The 20,206-nt window shown below is 40.6% G+C and overlaps 2 protein-coding genes across 2 annotated transcripts; one reads left to right on the top strand and one right to left on the bottom strand.

Moving 5' to 3' along the window:
- Nucleotides 1-4,867: 4,867 nt before the first annotated feature.
- On the bottom strand, nt 4,868-6,446 carry cebpb (CCAAT enhancer binding protein beta). The gene has a single exon (XM_033628024.2). The coding sequence runs from the start codon at nt 6,235-6,237 to the stop codon at nt 5,344-5,346; it is 894 nt and encodes a 297-aa protein (XP_033483915.1). The 5' UTR covers nt 6,238-6,446; the 3' UTR covers nt 4,868-5,343.
- Nucleotides 6,447-11,420: 4,974 nt separating this feature from the next.
- On the top strand, nt 11,421-19,825 carry peds1b (plasmanylethanolamine desaturase 1b). Its single transcript, XM_033628704.2, has 6 exons — nt 11,421-11,606; nt 12,536-12,655; nt 12,823-12,914; nt 13,004-13,148; nt 13,276-13,488; nt 15,673-19,825. Exons 1-6 carry the CDS (start codon nt 11,471-11,473, stop codon nt 15,792-15,794), a joined length of 828 nt encoding a protein of 275 aa, XP_033484595.2. The 5' UTR covers nt 11,421-11,470; the 3' UTR covers nt 15,795-19,825.
- The last annotated feature ends 381 nt before the right edge of the window (nt 19,826-20,206 follow it).

The raw sequence follows: 20,206 nt of genomic DNA, 5'->3' as shown, positions 1-20,206 counted from the left end.
CAGCCTATGGGCCAGAACCAGCCCACCAAAGGATCCAATCCAAACCACTAGATGACCAGACTAAGAGGTGCTAGGTTTCAGGAGCAAGTTAAACAATGCGTTGCCTACTTCATGTATAATTCTGCTTCAGAGGCTTTTCCACCCTGACCAGGATACAGTTCTCTGATATAACAATGAACACTTATAATAGCCATGTTTAAAGACATTTAACATTGTGCAAAATATCATCAATCAGCAGCTTCAGTTCAAAAGAATCTGTATCAGGAAATGTGTAGATAAATGCACATGTAATGACAGTGAGAAGTAGACTGACTGAATTTGGAAAAACTGAGGCATACTGTTGAAATTGCACTTAAGACATCTCAGGCTGTTTATCTGTTTTGTAAAAGGATGAACGTCTACAGAACGTACTTGTAATTCCTAACACAAAAAAGGGAAACACTGGAGCTGATGGTACATAGGCCTATAGGTGAAGATTGTTCCTACAGCAGCATGTTGTATATTCTGCCAATTCATTGTTGTTGTTTTTCTCTGTCTTTAAATAGGAGGTACTCAAAGGGTCCTGGAACAAATCAAAATTGCCAGTGATCCAAGTTTGTAGTTGTAAATATCTAAAATAATCTTGATAAGCCGATGTGAATTTGTTTGTGAATTTTTGTAAATGATTGGACATTATTGTGACAAATTATATCTGATACATATTTAACTCCCCTTGTACACCAAGTGCCCCAGTTGAGCACAGTATTCTGGATTTTTTTGGATTATTCCAAAGCTTTGTGGTAAAAAGGCTGTTAGGCTTTAGTTGTTTGCATTCATTTATCCAGGATTTTTCAGCTGTGTTGTTAATTACATGATCCATGTTAAATATCTGTGAGACATAATAATACAGTTCTAAATTTGGGAATTTAAGGCCTCCTATTGTTCTTGGATTTTATAAAAGAGCTCTACGTAACCAATGTACTTTATTAGACCAGACAAAAAAAGTGAATAAGGCATTGAGTCGAACAAAGAAATGTTTAGGCAGGCCCGGCTTCCGATAAGCAGTTGAAAATGGATGGATGGATGAATAATGGTCTAGATTGGAAAATAAAGAGAAATTTTGGCAACCATATCATTTAAACAGATTTATCCTTCTAAGTACGTTTATGGGCAAGTCCAACCATTTGTCATTAATTAAATAGCTAATACTACAACCTAGGTTTTTTTTCATTTAAAATTCTTAAAATCTTAGTTCCTTTATTAATTTGCATCAATTCAATGTTTTCAATATTCATCTTATAACATGATATTTTAGAGAAATCATCTATGATCCCCATTACCATTGGAAGAGATGTTTTAATATTAGTTAAGTATAACATCAAATCATCAGCAAATAAACTCAATTTATATTTTTCTTTATCTAGCTTTATGCCACTCATTTCTTCTGTTTGTCTAAATCATTGGCCAAAGGTTCGATTGCCTTACTCTTGTTAGATGCATCAATGAACTATTTCAAAAGTAATTTTTTAGCTGCAACCATTAACTGAAATAATAGGGAAAGAGTAATTACTGTGTTGTTATCATGTGGTGACTTGCTTTTTGTAGCAAGAGTGATTAGACATTTGAGGCAACTGTCAGAATGCTGCAGTGATGATGTTCTTTTGTAGGCTGACGTGTCCAAGCATAAATGCAGTCACCAGAGGTAAAAAGCTTACTATAATCGAACCACTTCACGTCAAACGTCAAAGTCACAACGAGGCTGTAAAGTCATGTTTGGTGTGATGACGTTCTGTAGTCTCATTTAGAACTTGTTAGCGGGTGGGGTACTTACTGACGAATTTTTATGCTATTCTCTTAAACTTGTGTTAACCACAGACCTTCTTTCAGGCATCTAACCAAAAAGCCACTGACTTAGAGATGAGGGAACCAGAAGTGAAAAAATGCTAACTCATTTCTGCATTTTAGGACTCATTCCTGCTGCATACTGTGGCTCCTTTGAGTTTGTTCATACAACAACAGGTAAATGGTGGTTCGGCAAGTACCATGTTAAGGCTAAAACTAATGATTATTTTCATTATACAATCATCTGCCTCTTATGCCGACTCTAATTTGCCATAGACCATTGTGACGTCTTGACATGTCTTGTTTCATCTGGCTGACAGTCCAAGATCTAAAGATACTCAGTCTACTGTCATGTGAGAAAGAAAAGCATCAAATTCTCACATGTGAGACACTCAAAACAGAAAATATGACTTAATGTTTATTTGATTATCAAAACAGTTGATTATTGATTTTGTTGGTAGACTAATCGATGATTCAACTAATTGTTGCAGCTCATTTCCATATATTACTTTATGACATACCTCTTTCTATATAACCTGATCTATTGAGATGCAACAAAACTCTAACCAATCTGTTGTGCTCCATGTTCATTGTGTAATTTAACTTCAACGCACTTGTGTTACTATTTATGATGAGAAACAGCAACAAATGTGTTTGTCAGAAAGAAACTGAAATTTGTCTTGCATCCCACGATATCAACTATAAATAAAGCAATACAAAACAACACTTAACCAAACAACAAAACCACAGTACAAACGCTACAAGTCACAGATGTTACGAAAAGTGGATGCAGTGCAACAGATGAATCCATCTGATACACAGTCAAACTGAACAAGCCAGAAAAACTGCTAAAAAAAGAGGACCAAAGCCAAAGTGTAAAAAGATAGAAGGCTGAGATTTCATCTTCCAACGTTTCTGATTTATTTGGGAAACACTCTGGTACAACATTGCATAAACGCGGTTTGAGGAACACAAAAGTGCTAATAAGCGTCAAAAAAACATACTAACATGACTCATAGGTAAAAAAAATTCTTCCATTTCTCAACAACTGGCACAGAGTGGACATTAGAGTGACAGGTGTGTGTGTATGCGCGCGTGTTTGTATTGCTTTATCAGAGGAGTTTTTCAGGAGGCCAGTTGGGCTGCGGAGGGGCTGTGATGCAACTGGGAGTTTACGGACAGTCACTGCCCATTGACGGTAAAATGTGGAAAGGGGGCCGGGCTAAACTTTCAAGAAAAGAGGTCATCCTGTGTGGGAATTTCCCTCTCCCCTGTCAGCATGCGAGCCAGGAGCAGGGAAAGACTGCGTGGGGCTCCAATAGGAAACGAGGGGTCATCGAAGAAAGAATGCCTAGAATGTTTGAATGACTCTGTGCCAAAACTGACAGCTACGACCGGAGAGCAAGGGGAGAAAATGTGCTGAGAAAGTCACAACAGTGGAGTCTGTGGATGTTAAATCATATTTGAAACTCTGTTTTGTGGTTTAAAACATCCCCAACTTTTATTGAAAACTGTAAAACATAATCATGTTTACTTAAACTATTTTGTGCCCGGTGAGACCTAGCGCCAAGCCACGACTACTTAAAGCTATTGTCATGCTCATGGAGGATAACAATTGTCTTATTGAAATGTGGGTGTAGCATTCTTCAAGTGGTGATGTGTTGGAAAGGGAGGATATTGCACAACAGTTAAAAGCTAAACTGTTCCATCATTGAGTGTGTTGAAACATCCACTGTGTTCAAAATGTCATCTATCACTGCCAAACAGCACCAGTTTTTAGACTTTATTTGGAGAATATAATGTGACTTTTCGGTGACAATGTAGTAAATGTTACCCCCCCCCCCTCCTCCTCTTGAGAAACAAGCAGGGGTGGTTTTTCTTCTTCTCTATTGTTTGAAGTGAGAGTTGGAAAAACATTCCCCACCCTGAATTGTCACGGATCACCTACAAATCCCACCATGCCTCTTTCTTTATCCTCTCTGTCTGGGCTTTGCTTGCTTGAGACAGATAAGTTTCATACTGTGCACACAGTGAAATGCAGTCTGAGGGCTTGGTAAATTCCACTACAAACAAATAGTCAACTTATCTATCACATCTGGTGTAACCTACTTTGTCACTCCCATTTTTAACTTCTTCATTTTCTACTGAATCTTTTCCACTTGAGGGTTAAATGAGGTTTGCTCGGGATCGTTCATATCTTTACTGACACACAGCCAGTTCTCTTGGCTGTTGAAGCATGACCTGAGGTGGTGTGAGGAGGTTAGTTGCTGATTAATTTCCATGCAACCTTGAACCCCTCTCTGGGCCAGTGGACCCAGCAGACTATTGACAGAGCAGTGTGCTAAAGATAAAGCTAGCGTTTCTGTGCTGCGTGCAGTGTGTGACCGAGTCTTTTTTTTTTTTTTTTGCTGCTCTCAGCAGTATCGTTTCAGTCTAAGTTAGCTGGATGTATTTCAGGATCTGATAAGTTTTGTGTCAATCAATGAGTAAACAGACGAACGCAAATGCAGTGTCATTAAGAGTTACTCAATAATGGTGTGGAGAGTCTGTCACTGTGAGGATTCACCTCACTTTTCTGCTGCATTTGATGACAATAGAGAAACACAATTTCACATAGGAGGCCTTTTTTATAGCCAGTAACAGAGGAGGTTTCTGTTGTCATATAAAAAGGTACTGAACACCATTTTCTGCTCTGTGGAAACAATAAATAATAATGAATCGTGTAGATGGTGATCTGAGGCAATATCAAAATGTCTGTAGCCTTAGTCGTGACGACCAGATTTATAAAATTCACTCCAAGTCCTAAAGCAAGCATCAAATTCCTACGTCATGTTGAGGTCTCTTTCAAATTTGGCTTATTATCTTGAATTATAAGACTGCAAATTTGCCTCATCCTCGAGCCAATTTTTATCTGCAATATGTTGTAATAGAAACACACTGTGATAGAGTCTGACTGTCATGAGTGTGAATATTGAAGGTGAGCATTAACACCCCTGTCTGCACCTGCTTCAAAAGGACAGAAAGGAAGAAATTACGAATGAAATTCTTTAGACAAAGTATAAATCTGTTTAATTCAATAAAATATCAAGTACAATTAAAGCATTTCCCCTTTTAATATTAAATAATTAGACTTATTTCATTCATTGCCAATACTATTACAAAGAGTTGCATCATTTCACTGCAGCACAACTCTTCCCTTGACAACCATGGCTCCAGATACACAAAATGTAGAAATTCACTCGCATGTATGTAAAATCTGCACCGAAATACTGCATACACAAAAAATTACATCTGAGAATAAAGCTACGGTGACATGTGAAGAATCGTGAATGATTGCGCAATCCATGCACCCACTCCTTCAGTCCCATTCAAAGTGTCCCTGTAAACTGGTGGTCGCTGTCTTCACATGTGAAGCGTACCGTTTTTCCAACACTAGTTCAGTGGATCACCTCCGGCTCTAAAGTCCATCGATGATGAGACAAGCAGCCCGGAGGTCTGTGTGGAGTCTCTGGAGGAGGTTTTCTAACATTGTCCAGTGGCAGAGAGCAGGTTGCGCAGGGTGGCCAGCTCTCTGGACAGCTGCTCTACGCGCTTTTGTAAACGATCGTTCTCTGCAGCCAGTTCCAGCACTTTATGTTGAGTCTCCAAGTTGCGCATTTTGGCTTTGTCCCTGCTCTTCCTCACGGCGAGGTTGTTCCTCTCCCGCCTCACCCTGTACTCTTCACTGTCCTTGTCCAGGCGTTTCTTCGACTTGCCGCTGGACATTTTGCCACTGTGCGACGGCGACCTGCTTTTGCCTGACGGGGCAGGTGTGCTGGGCGGGCTGGAGCAAGTCGAGGACGCAGTGGAGATGTTTCCAAGACTGCCGCTGGTGGCCTGGTAATGAAGGTACCTCATGTCAAAACCAGACGACCCGTTCTCCATCTTTGCGTCTTCCTGACTGTCGTCTCTGTCAGCAGCAGCAGCAGCGGCGGCGGCTCTGTAGCGGCTCCCGACGAGTTCAGGGCTGAGCACACTATCCACACGGGTCTCCTGCAGCTCAGTGTAACCCAGCGCGTAGGGCTCCCTGGGGTCCCTCAGGTTGTCGCACTGACTCGTCTCCAGCTCGTTCAGCAGCGAGTAGTTCTTGTAGTTCTGTAAAGCTGTAACTCTCTTGATCTTGTTCTCCGCCAGGAAATCAGAGTAAACGTCCCCCTGCTGCTGGTGCTGTTGGTGCGTCTGCGCCGCCAGCTGCGGGCAGTGCAAAGCTGAATCCAGGTAAACGCTGAAGTCTATCGCTCTCTCCCGCTCTTCAATGCCCAGCTCCGTCATCGAGTCGCCGAGCCTCCAGTATGAGCTGTTGCTGATGGGACTGATAATGCTGTCTCTACTGTGGATAGCAAAGCCGCCCTCGTCGTAGAAGCCGGCCACTTCCATGGATCTTAACACCCGCCGGATTGCAGGAGCATGGAGCGCTGAGATGAGACGCCCAGAGTGCTTTTGCTTCAGTTGCCTCAGTTGTGAAATGGCTCAAGTGTTGGAATGTGATGAGTTTAAATCCGCCGTGTCACTGCCTGTGACAACATGCAGTGAAACTACTTTGAAGAAGCTGCGCTCATGGATTGGGAGGAATTGACAGGTCTTCCTGTCTCGGGGGGTTTTATTAGACGCGAGGGGCGGGGCTTTAACTGGGCAGGTGTGTGACGCGCAGCGAGGAGCCAACCGGACAACCTGTGCTGCTCTTACAGTAGCTTCCCTGCAGTCAACCGTCTGTGTTTTAACATCAGAAACGAACTTAATCTGTCTTTAATTTGTGTGTGTGACGCTGAGTTGTGGCACAGACGTTGGTTTGCAGCAGCGGAATAAATGATGGGAAATGCAACTTTAGTGGTTTTGTGTTAAAATGAAACTAAGACATCAAAAATCAAAAGTGAAAATGAGCGTCTAAACCCACAGCCAGGGTGCCAACTGTCAAAACAGAGCGCACTGAATACTTTTTACCCCGGCATTTGTTGACACAACGTCCATACACGCCCTCTACAGTCACATCTCATCAACTCGATAATAATGGAAAAATCCCACTCGTGGCAACCATTTTCCGAGTTCATGCGTAATCACCCCCTAACGACGATGCTCATGAAAGCAACCCTGGACACATCTCCACACAGCTGTTTCCCCACAACACAGAGACTAGCTCAAACCAGACTGTTGTTATGTGGTCAAACTGTATCAGATGATGCATCCACTCCAACTGTATGAGGGTCAGGGTGGGTGTTGTGAGACTTTTAGTCAGTCTGGGTTGTGTCTAATAACACCTCAGTGTGTCCTCATTCAGGCCCACAAAGCTTTTCTATAAATGTCTCAAAGGCCATCATGATTTTGTTCCCACATTAAATTTAAATTTAAACAATAAAAAGACACAGTGACTTGGCTCAGGTGCCAAAACAGGTGTGTGTATCATTTACACTCAGCAGGTCTAATGAGCCTCAGATCAAACAGGCTGCTCATGACTCTCCGCTCTTCTGTTACTCCACAGTTTATCAGTTGAGTGTATGTAATTAATGTGAGGTCTTACTGCCATCTTGTGGCGAGATGCTAGACTGTACAGAAGTGACACAGTTGAGGCATCTTTACATAAACTGTTTCACTGGTGCACAGCCAAAAACACTTTCTTACAACATCTCTTGCCTTTCCCACAAATATACACATCTTAACAAGCATATGCATACACCGGTGCTTCAGTTTATTCTGCGACTAAAGAAGTTTGTGACTCTATTCATGTATGATGCAGTTACCCGAAATGGTGACCCCCATATCTGGATGAACAAGTAGCATAAATGTAAGTACCTCAAAACTGTACTTAGGTGCAATACGTGCGCACATGTACTTAGTTGCTCTCCACCATTACACTGAAATCTGTCTCTTATTCACTCCCCTAGCTTTTAATAATGCGTTTCATTTCACAAGTTTGTGTTTTTATGCAAGAACTGTTTATGTTTTCTCTAAAACTACTTTATAAATTGTTGTGTGGTTGGATCTATAAATGTGCATTATATTTTATAAGCTGATCGAATGTTTTGTATGTAAGAGTAAGATAAAAATCGAGTAAAATGTACAATATTAACTGAATAATTTAATGAACTGTGAGTATAAAGTAGCATAAAATTCAAGACTCAAGATGCTTTATTGTCATTTCTAAAGTTATGTAACAGACATATAGAGAATTGAAACATCGCTTCGCTCTGAAATGACCGATGGTGCAGACAGTGCAAAAGGTTAAGTATAAATAAGGAAGTAAAAGAGAATAGAAGAGGTAACACAAAAATAAAAATATATAAGAGCAATCAAGTGGTGCAAAGATGCAACAATTAGAATAGCAGCTTGCCTCAGTCTCAGCCTCAGTATATAAGGTAGTGCTGGTCGTCTGGTTAAAGTGGCTGGTGCTGTTATGGGTAATATGGTTAATATAGGTAACATAGTCCAGAGTCTATGGGAGTGGGGGGTCAGGAAAAAAGGAAATGGAAATAGCTAGTCAAGTAATACACAAGTGCCGCAATATTAGAGCTAAGCATGTCCCACTGTACTTTACTGTGGTTACACATAGCAACACAGCAAACACTGAACCTTTACTGATACTGTGAGGTCACATATTTTGTTAGCTGTTGCACAAACTGTTGGATGGTATACTGTCTGGTCAGCAATGGTGAAATGTAAATTAAGTACGTTTACTGTGCTTAAAGAAACACTTCACCCACAACATGACCATTTGTGTATCAGTTAGTCATGCTCAGTGACCTTGAATTCATGAAACAAAGTTTGTTTTTCTCACATGCCTCCACAGAAAACGGCGAATATTTTGATTTATTTTGTCGGTGAGGTATTCCTTTAAGCACAGTTTTTAGACTCTTAAGCTTTATTTGAGTATTTGCTGCTTTATACGTGTATTTCAGAGGGAAATGTTACACCTTTTACTCCACTACATTTATTTAACAGCTATAGTTACTGGTTTGTTTGCAGATTCATATTTTGCATAAAACGTCCCGTTTATAAGGGCTTAAAACTAAATGCATAGTGTTTGGATCAACTTTCAGACCTCAATATAAACCACAGTTAAACCCGTCTGTGCAGGGAGTGCCTGTGGAGCAGGTAGAGGAAACCTAACTCCTTTGAGTGATATTAGATGGTGGATAGAAGTGGTCAGAACAGAGAGAAAAGCTGTTCCATTTATGGGTCTGGCACTTATTAAGAGTTGTGTTTGATTCTTTCCACAAGAATTTATCTTCATTTTTAAACACTGACTCTTACTAATTTGCATCACTGTCCAGTAATGTGTTCAAGTGCGTCAAATAATGACTCATGACTCATGCCACATGACTTCCTCTGAACTGTAACAGAAGAGCTAACATAATCAGATTGCACATAACCTTAGGCTGGTCACTGGTGAAGGACAATATGGTTATTTTTCTGCTCTGTTTTATGAGAAATATTTTATTGTCTAAAACCCTGAATATTCTTTACCATCATTTTTCTTACAGTGGTAAGGACCATAGCATAAATACAAGGCATGCAGCAAGAGGTTGTTTTTCACTTCCTGTTTCCAAAACAAATGCAAGGCAACGCACTGTTGTGTTTAGAGGAATGAAATTATGTAAAGGTTTACTATCAGACATTTTACATCTAACAAGCGCAGCTGTTTTTAAAAATAGGTTGAAGAAATACCTGATGGCACTGAACACCAGCACATCTTAAATAGGAGAAGTTTTATTAGATAATATCTGACTATACGAACCTTTGTGTTAAACTCTTCTGGTCTTTTCATTTTCTTAATCACTGTTAATGCTGTTATTAGTAGTACTACTATTACATATGAGCTATATCATTTTTTTCTGACAATTTACATATAGTGAGGATACTTGTTGCCATTGTTGTAACTATTGTCATTAGTAGTTTCATTGTTGTAAATTGTCTACTTGTGTGGACCCCAGGAAGAGTAGTTGCTACCTTGGTAGTGGTGAATGTGGATTAATATAACTAACTAACTAAAAAAATATTAAAACAAATAAATAAACAAACAAATAAATTAATAAATAAGAGCTCCAAATACAACGTGCATATACAACATACAATAAAATACACACTGAAAAGCCAGGGGAATGAATGAGAGAAAGCTTTCAGTGTCAACCTGCAGTGAAAAGTAACTGAGCAGTGACAAACAGATCTACTTGTGCTTTACCAAAGTACAGTTTTGAGACTCTTGTACTTTTCTTTAGTACCATTAAACTTCAATTAGTAGCCCGGGCTATTATTTGCATAAATCACTGAAATCAGCAGGCCTATATTTGGGACAGGCCTTTAATTCCTTTCACACAAAACTGTTGCTCAGCAAAGTTCGGGAAATACAAATTGTTTATTTAAACCAGTATTACTTGTTTAAAAATTAGGCTTTAGGATAATATATCAATCATGAGTCATTAATTCAATCTTGCTCCGACAGACATCAGAGAGAGAGAGAAAGTTATTGCATACTGACACACCACCACTTTATCCTGTTAAAACAGTACTCACAACCTGGATTAATTTTCATGTAAAACCTTTTTGATTATTTTGATCTGAGGACCCTTACGGACTAAAGGAATATGAATAACTTACAGTGGTATCAAGGAATGGACACATAATTTGCGATAGCCAACAACCTGGTTTTACACATCTGAATAACTTCTATTGAAAAAAAAGGGAACTGCAACCAGACCAGGCGTCTAATTGAGACAGGCCTTTATTGGTCACAATCTATAGCCACACCAGGATAGTAAAAGGGACTGGACTTTTAATTGAAGTTTTGTGGTATTTCCAGTTTATGTTACTTCATACTTCTGCTCCATACATTTAAAAGGGTAATGCTGACAGTGGTAATATTATGAGGGATATATATTTTATTTACTTCACTATATATTTACCAGATAAAGTTAACCAGTCAACAAACTACTGATACAGTATATAATACTCTGACAGGGGCCATTGTGTCTATTGTAAACCCTCTGACACATTTGCTGATAATACCTATATACTTTGACTTGAGTTAAATTAGAATTATAAAACGTTTAGCCTCCTTGTAATAAAGTACTTTTACCTGGATGTATTGATAATTTTCTTGAAGCCACTCTATTTAACGATGGCTGAACAGGAGCAACTATGGCAACAAGTGTCAGCTGGTTAATATTAGCATTAAAGCTAGCTAACATTAGCCACCAACAACAACAACTGGTCTCACCTGACTAAATGAGGCTGCAGCATCGAAACAACTGACTGTACGTGGTGTACGTGGTACCTTTGGTCCTTTCCTCAGCTGAAGCTGTACTGTTGATGTACACACACACACACACACACACACACACAGCTCCCTCTACTGTACATCCAGCAGAGGGCTGTGGGCAGCGCGGGCAGCTGACAGGACGGGTGGGGTCAGGAAATGCGGTCTTTCCCCTCGCACACCCCCATTGGTCACTAGCCTATCCATGGAACGTTTCCCCGCCTTGTGATTGGCTGCTGCGCTCAACGACTTGCGCCTGATTGGCTGAAAACGCTACGCTGTTTGTGGGCTGAGAACTTGATGATTCCGTTGGTTCCTGACTGTGAGTAGAGAGATTGAAGGGGCAGGGCCCACAGTGGAGAAATGGCGAGAATGGTTAACGAGGACGGGTGTGGAGTGGAGACACAGAGCCCGGAGCCGCAGGGACCGGGCCGGGGCTCGGCCAGATGGGGTCCACAACACGCCGGTGCACGAGAACTGGCCGGTTTATACTCACCAGGTGAGTCGATGTGCTCAGCAGCTCCGTCTTATGCGCTTGTTCCCCGGTTTAAGTGTCCACGAGTGGTGTGATATAACGTCAGGCTTCACATAGCGTAGTTACCAAGTAACAAACTGTGGACAAAAACTACTTAAATCACAAACAGGAGCACCAGCTTGTGTTTAACTGCTACAACTAAATGACACCGAGCAATGAGCGACGGCTCTGTGCTGGTCACAGCCAGACTTTTGTTTGTTACACAACAGGAATCATGTGAGATTGGTTGGATTTGTGTTTGAGCCGCTGTTGTCCTTTGACATTTCGAGCATCAGGCAGAGGTTAGAAGAATCCACCGCTTCTGCTTTAGGCTCAGCAGCCTTATTTGTCCATGGAGCTGCTGTGACCTTTCGTAACAGCGTTGTCAGCCCTGGAAAGCAATGCATAACCAGAAACTGACGGTCTGGATAGTTTGGAGATGTTGGCAAGTCCACACTGTGCCAGTCCTCCCACTATTACTCATACCATTTGAACTTGGGCTTATGAAGTGAAAGGCCTTCACACCCATTGTGCAAATACTTCATGCTTTTTGAGCTCCTCAGCTTTGACTTTCTGCTGATTTGACGTCTGCCTCCCAGTGGGCTTATTTTAGCCACTTAGAGACTGGAGCCTCCTTTGAGTTGTCAGATGTGGACAGGTATTTCAGGCCCAGCTGCTCACCTGTCATTTAACAAGCAAAGTGCAGACGAATGTCACTGATGTAAAGAAGCATCTGACGTTGTCTTATTTACCAACCTTTGGACGTTTTAGTTTGGATTACATCATATCACTTCATGTTCAGGTGGACTGCAGACATAATATGCATGATTATCTTATCAGGAACGTCGTACTATTAAGAAGTGCTGCTCATGTGTTGGATCGTATTAACTCGTCTGCTCCTGTTTTCCTTTAAGGCAAAAGATGTCAAGAGTGGTTATGTGTCCTCCTCTGCTTCTCTCTCATGGCCTTCAATTTCATTCACCTTCTTGCCAATTTCCACCTGGGACACTTGTGGTACATCCCGCTGAGTATTGGTAAGTGCTGACTGAAACATTTTATAATGTTCTGATGTTGTACTGTCACTGGTTTTTGTCTTCTGTTTTTTTTAGAGCTGCAGTCCAAATAAAGCATTGGCTCTGTCTTTAATTTAATGGTTTTCTCATCCTTTTATCTGTGCTGCGCTCCTCACACTGTCTTTCAGTGGCAGGAATACTCACAGCAGACTTTGCGTCAGGACTTGTTCACTGGGGGGCTGACACGTGGGGATCAGTGGATCTACCTATCTTTGGAAAGGTAAGGCATCTTTTGTTTGTACTCTAAATAATCTGCTTTTAAAATGATCATCCTCTTGCATTCACAGTGCGTATTTCTTGTTTTTTCAGGCCTTTATACGGCCATTTAGAGAGCACCACATCGACCCCACAGCCATTACCCGTCACGACTTCATTGAGACCAATGGTGACAACTGCATGTTGACCATAATCCCTCTAGCACACATGGCCTTCAGCTTCGTCACCCTCTCCCCTGGTGAGTTTTGTATCAACAAACCGAGTCTGACATTTTCATCTGTCTGATTTTCTTATCTATTTCAACATTACCATACAGAAGGAAAAAAAAACCACCAAATAAATGAGTGTCTGTCTCCTTTTTGCAGCGGAGATTTACCATATCTACCCCTGGTACTGCTACTTGTACGCACTCGGCATCTTTGTGACTCTTACCAACCAGATTCACAAGTGGTCGCACACGTACTTCGGCCTGCCTCGTTGGGTCGTGTTTCTGCAGGACTGCCACATCATCCTCCCCCGCAAGCACCACCGCATCCATCACGTCTCCCCTCATGAGACGTACTTCTGCATCACCACAGGTTCGTCTTTTTTACTCAGGATTAAAGGTGGAAATCGGCCTGTGAATAGTGTTTTGAAGGTAAAATCTCACAGTTTGTGGGATGAGAGCGATGCGAAGCTTACTCAGCGTGGCTTTCAAAGTCATCAGCTTACTGTGCTGTTCACATTACACAACTTCTTGTCTTGTAATTGGGAGTCTTGAAGTCATTATGTTTTTAAGGCCCAGACACACCAAACTGATATCGAAGAACTAGTGGAGGCCGACTGTTGCATCACCTCACGTCGCCTGTGTCTCAGCCAAAAATTGTGCTTGAACATACAATAAGGACTTCAACCGACGGCCAGCCAGTACGTACGATCTCCACCTGTGTGAAAGTAAATCACGCTCCGTACAATTAGGTGGCGGTAGTCTGTATTCGTCATTCAAAAAGGGAAAGTGGAACACCGACAAGACGGATTCAAGATGCTAGTAAGCCAGTTAGCACATTAACAACATGGCCTGAGGTTAAACAAACAAAGGATATTTACCATGCTCTAGCTAACAACAAAAAACAATTATGAACTGTTTTCTGACCGCCTCACGCCCTCTTGACTTCAGCCGTTTATTTACATACTTATTCATCACTTCCGTTTCTCATCTCATGCACTGAGCTGAACTGTTTGATGCTGATTCAACATGCCGAGTTGGCCAAAAACCAGCTGACAAGGGCCATAACAGGGCTATTAGTGCCAGCGGTGTGAGATACACTGCAAAAACAAGTGCGACACACGCTCACCGATGGCCTGACATTGACCAACGGCTGATCAGAGCTCTAACACTACATGACTGACGGCAACAGGGGTCACACGCTACAAAATCTTTCACAAGGAGGAATCCCTGATGAGTGTGTCATGGGATGTGTGGGTCAAACCACAACCCGGGGGGCGGGGGGCACACACCACCTAAATGAATATTATTTCCATGCCTTGGAAAAGTTCAATCAATATTTGTTAACATGAGCTACTCTCTCTCAAAGTCAGATAACAGAGAAGTAAGTCTCAAACTTGTGATGTCAATGGGGTATAAAGTCTGGAGCTGCTCCATAGATAATGAACAGGAGCCTGATTTATGGACCCACAGATGTTTGTTTTCTTTTTTATACTCAAATGATCTTTATTCTATTGAAGTGTTCCAGTTCTGAAACAGAAAATGTTCCCATATACTCAGAACGTTCCCCTGGATGCTCTCAACGTCATCTAGAACGTCTTTCACCATTCATTGGCTGTGGAGCTCCAGACTTTATATTTGATGACATCAGATATTAGAGTTTTAGCACTCTACCTTTTGGATCTGGGAGGGAATTGTTTGTGTTTACTCATTTTTAGACTTTCTTAGATCATAGGAATAACACATATACATTGGACATAGTTCCACGTTAGTGGAGGGGTGTGAAGTAAAACAAACTGTGATGTAAGGTGATATTGAGAACACATGTTGATTTAGAACAGCTTCTATAGCAGCGTCTATCTTTTCTATTGTGCTGCTAATGTTATTACTCCTCGTTGGTACAGGTTACCGCTTGACAATGCTTGACAATGCTTGACAAAAGCTTTACAGCTTTAGTCCTGCTCTTGGCGCTGACTGGCTAATTGTGGTCCCGTGACGCTCATTGTTTGTTTTTTATTCCACCGCTGTCTCGTGTCATGATTTCAGACGAATCAGTCAACTCGGTGGAGTAGGCGCATTCCAAGGTCTGGACCCTTGTGGCTTGTGTGTTTGTTAAGTTACACAAGGGCAAATAAGGGCAAAAGGCGTGTAGTGTGAACTAAGGCTGCAACAACTGGTTAATAAATAGAGTAGTCGATCAAAATAATATTAAATGCCAACTATTTTGATAATCGATAAACCGTTAATCATTTTTCAAGCAAAAATGTCAAAACATTTGCTGGCTCCAGTTTCTTAAATGTGAGAATTTGCTGCTTTTCTTTGTCATTTATGATGGTAAATGACGAGTCTTGGGGTTTAGGACTGCTGGTTGGACAAAAGAACCAAAGTGAAGTCATCACTTTGGGCTTTGGGATGTTTTGAAGAGCAATTTTCACAAGTTTTTGATTTAATTGTGAAAATAATAAGCACATTTATTGATTATGAAAGTAATTGTTAGTTGCAGCTTCAGTGGGATCTAGGCACAAGGCAAATTTGTCATCGAGCCTTTTCTCTCCAGGTTGGCTGAACTACCCTCTGGAGAAATTCGGTTTCTGGAGGAACCTGGAGGATCTTATCCAGGGCGTGACGGGAGAGAAGCCCAGAGCAGACGACCTGAAATGGACTCAAAAAGTGAAGTAACGCTGCAGGCTAACTTCACCCTACCTCAGAAGACGCTGGCTCTGTCCAGGCTTCTCATCCCCTTTTTTGCCTCACACAAACTGTAATCCATAAAAAGACAAACTAACAAACACTTTCTGATGCCATAGCTTTAAGTCTTGCACATTGTGTCTGTTTTTCAAGAGGAGGGCTCTGTTGATGGGATTTTTTCATTACTCACTCTCATGGATCATCATGTGAAATTGCAATATATCCTAAACTCTTCGTGTGTCTAACACAACTCATCACTTTTTTGAGGCAATTTACAGATGCTTTTGTTAAGACGGTTTGATCAGATACTTTACGGTCAGATGCAGATAATTTGAAACTGCTTCCTAAGGAGATTAAAAGATTTCCCTCACGTCAGAAAATTCAAACCATCCCAAGAAAGAATACTTGAAAGAGTGAACACTCACTTTTTTCCCCTCCTCCAGAGACGCAGCTGTTCATTTGCAGACTGGATAAGTCACGTTATATTTAGCACTGCATTTTTTTGGTCTCTGGATCAGTTTTTGCATCTCCACCTCATCAAGGGTCTGATTGATGTGCAAGTAATAAAATTGGATTTAGGCCATGGTAAGTAGTAGGGCTGGGGTGATAAAGGATTTTTGGATGCTTTACCTATGTTGATAGCTAAAGAACAAAATGGTTAATCACTGTTACATTTGTTGATTTCGTGAACATTTTGGTTAGATGCACGCTTTTGGGGCATTTTTAAAGAGTGGTGTCAATTAGATTTAAAAAAACAAAAAACAAATACAAACCAGTGACCATTGTTGTTGTTTCTGTTAACTCTCTACAAATCAAAATGCAGCCATATTTAATTGTTTAGTTGTGGATTTTTTAGTGTGAGACAATGACTACAGTTGCAGTGGAAGAGTCAGTAAAACAAGAATCGTTCCTCCAAGATGCTAAACGACAGATCTGACAGTTTAGAAAACGAGTTTTTGTGTAAACAGTCCGGTCAGATCTTAAGCGGGCATTTTGATGGAATGTTTTATATTATCGGGCTGTTGAATTCAGGGCTGGGTGTTGTTTAAAAAAGTACAAAACCAGAACCAAAACCAATGCCCTTAAAGAGTTCTTCATTCAATATCCGCCATGTGAATGGAAACATTCAGCTGCAGAAAATGCCACCAGACGCTACAGGCATGTAGTATAGCCAGACTTTTAAATGTTTTGGTGGCATGTCAGCACGCTAAACTGCCAACTCCGTCAAATACACCACAGGCGTATGGGTTGTAGCTCCTGTGTAGCTCCTACGTCGCATTAAATCAAAGACGGCTTGTGGTGATTGGCTGCAAGCAAAACCATACAAATTTTTTTCTAGATGTGGGTGCAAAAAGGATCGAATGCAGGTCTCGTTTGACTGGAGAAGTTTGATACTACTTGGTACTGAGTTGTTTCAGTCGATACCTTAAAGATATTAAGTTCCAATACCCAGCCTTAATGAGACAGCTTCATATATATCTTAAATAATAGTGGAAACAGAAGTTGCATAGAGTGATTTGACATTGAAATGTGTGTAACTGTAGTCATTGTTGATGCTAGGCCAGTAGGAAATCTGGGAAAACACACCAGTCACACCACTGTTCTGCTGAGTCTGTCTGGCCTGAATAACCAGTCCATCAGATGATCATGTGTCCTCTGTGAAAAGCCTTTTTTTAACCCCTGGTACACTGACAGTTTGACAGGACAGAGGCAGACACAGTTTTGACCAGCTGCCTTACACACCACAGATGCAGTACTTGTGTCTTTTTGCTTATTTTTTGTTTCATTTGCAGCACTCCTTTGTGTTAATTATTGTGTCTTTCTGGGGTTTGTGACTCCGTTAATCAGACACAGATCCTCCAAAGTTATGTGCCAACAGTGTGTAACATTGTTTTAACTCCTCGCATCTTGCTATTCTTTTGTGTTGTGTTGGAAGAAACTGTCGGCTTCGAAGTGTAACATTGGCCGTGAGGAATGCTGCCACTGTGTACCGTCTTGGTAACCGTGACAGGCAGACTTGGTGATGTTACAAGGGCTTCTGTGGTTGTTTTTTTTAATGCTTTAGTCAGTAATTTGTAAATGCATTGTACAGCGAATAACTATGCAGTGTAATCAGAGGCCCTTAACCATACGTCTTAACTCATCTGATTAGGTTCAAATGCCTTTCTTTTTCTACTAGTTTACACATATTTGCTATTTGAGTTGGAAAACTGGAGCTTAAAAAAGTAGCTACTTAAACTGCATGACGAAATTACTTTTACTAATTAAGATGTCACTTACACAGACGTAAGAATGCGTGCATGCATACAGCATGTCGGCTAGTGCAAGCGATATACCGGGTCACCAGCTTTCCTTTGGGTTTATGAAGAGCAGACACTGAGTAGGGAGGATTGTGCTCGCTCCAAATTAAATTAATTGTGCTGCTTTCAAAAGATGACCCCAAACTTTGACCAAACGGTCCCTTGAACGACCAAAATGTTATGTGATCAATCCTAGATTCTTCAGGTTTAAATTGGAGGCGCTGCGTTTGTTGCCTAGTTAGGTTGACCAGGTTAGATGCTGAATGAAAGGCTGAACTACTTTGTACTCAAAGTAGACAATTTAGTATTAGTTCATTTTGAAGGTAAAAATCAAGCTTTATATAATGAAATTTTCCAGTTTTTGAATCCTATATACTTGATTATAAACAATTATCCACCATAGGTCAACAACAAAAGTACACTGCAGATTGCGTAGTGCTTGTAGAGTATTGTGAGAAGCAGTTTTGTGTGTGCTAGGTTGTGTAATATATGCTGGTAAATGGATGCCGTTATGTTTCACTGCAAAGGCGTGCGTAGAAGTTGTGTTCCTGTAGCTCTTTTGGATCAGTATTAGGCACAAAATAGTTTGGGCGCTGCTAGCTGCAGATAGTAGACACATTTCAGGTTTGACACACCACTTAGTTTATCAATAGAAATTTGGTGTTGGCTCTACTGGATGTTTTGGCGCTTCAGCAAATTGCTTTTTGTGATAATATAAAAGTAATGAGAATTTTAAGGACGTTTTGTGTTTTTGTAATACTGCAAAATAGGAAAGGTTAGTGGTTAGATATACATGACATGCCATAATTAGTTTGGACAAAACTGACAACCTCGCAATAAAAATAAATGGTGAGGTCAGAAGGAATCCAGACCATAATAATAATCCTGACTTGGAGACAGAGTGGCTGTAATTGTTGTTTATGGTTGTGATAGTTGGGAGTCAAGTTGTGAGTATAGATCTAACATGCATTAACTTATTCTTCATTCTTATTCTCCAGATGATCTCAGGATTGTGGTTAGAGTGATTTAAATAGGTTATTATGAATTTATGGATAAAAGAAAAAAACCCCTCTCCATTAGTGAAGTTCAGGCCATTATTTGAAAGATAACAGTTGTTGAAGTCACTTGTTTCCATCAGATTCTGTTGGCCAAAGTAGCCAGATGATGATTTTAAATACATTATAGGTTCTATTGTAGCCATATATCAGTATAGTTAACTTGGCCTCTTGTTGTTGAGGTAGAATTTGTTGTTTAAAAACAGACATCAGTGGATTTGAAAGGGTATTTTGTGACAATGTGTGGTTTACTAAATATTTTTCCCACTGGAAATGGTGAAAGCAAATGAACTGGTTGGTATGTGGGGTGGGCAGTCATTGTTGGTTTGTTCGACATGCTGTGTTGAAATCACTTTTGTAATGATCCTTGGACTTTTTATTGAATTGCCTTATCCTCTCCCTGATTGATTTACTGTAAATCTTGCCAGCAATGTGGGAAAACAATTTATTGACTGACTTTAAATCGCCCTTCACTTGCCTCTCACTTGTTCTGAGGCAAGGCTCATGTGGATGTTGTAGTTGGTGATGTATGCTGGTGGTGATGGAGTTTTAGATATCAGAATAATGCCTTGATGCCTTTTTGTTGTCTTCCCTTTGGGAGACTTACAATGTATATATTAAACTGTATTTATAAATAAACTAAATAAACAGTTGATAATTACTGCTACCTGTTTTCTCTGATTCATTTCTTTGATTATTATTTGTCTTCAGATTGAAGATGTTGTAGCGAAATATAAAATTCCTGCAGATACTTTAAGCCTTAAAAGGATCTTTCATAAGTCTTAAAAATACTCAGAAATTGGAAATAGGATTTTATAAAGTTGCTAACCAGCTGGACATCGTGTTAATCAACAAACAACAGAAGAAGGCAGTGGTGACAAATGTAGCAATCCCAAGCGACAGCAACATCAGGAAGAAGGAACATGAGAAGCTTGAAAAATACCAAGGGCTGTAAGAGGAAGTAGAAAATATGTGGGGAGTAAAGTCAACAGTGGTGCCAGAGGTAATTGGAGCACTGGGTGCTGTAACCCTCAAACTGGGAGAGTGG

This window comes from Epinephelus lanceolatus, chromosome 8, assembly GCF_041903045.1.
Source record: "Epinephelus lanceolatus isolate andai-2023 chromosome 8, ASM4190304v1, whole genome shotgun sequence".
NCBI lineage: Eukaryota > Metazoa > Chordata > Actinopteri > Perciformes > Serranidae > Epinephelus > Epinephelus lanceolatus.
The sequence above is the reverse complement of the archived record's forward strand: the minus strand, read 5'-3'. Positions and strand labels throughout refer to the sequence as shown.

Excerpts from the sequence above, each read along its gene's own strand:
- peds1b (XM_033628704.2), top strand. The coding sequence starts at position 11,471 with ATGGCGAGAATGGTTAACGAGGACGGGTGTGGAGTGGAGACACAGAGC. Across the intron at positions 12,656-12,822 it reads GTACATCCCGCTGAGTATTG|TGGCAGGAATACTCACAGCA; the intron begins GTAAGTGCTGAC and ends ACTGTCTTTCAG. Across the intron at positions 12,915-13,003 it reads ATCTACCTATCTTTGGAAAG|GCCTTTATACGGCCATTTAG; the intron begins GTAAGGCATCTT and ends TTGTTTTTTCAG.
- cebpb (XM_033628024.2), bottom strand. The coding sequence starts at position 6,237 with ATGGAAGTGGCCGGCTTCTACGACGAGGGCGGCTTTGCTATCCACAGT.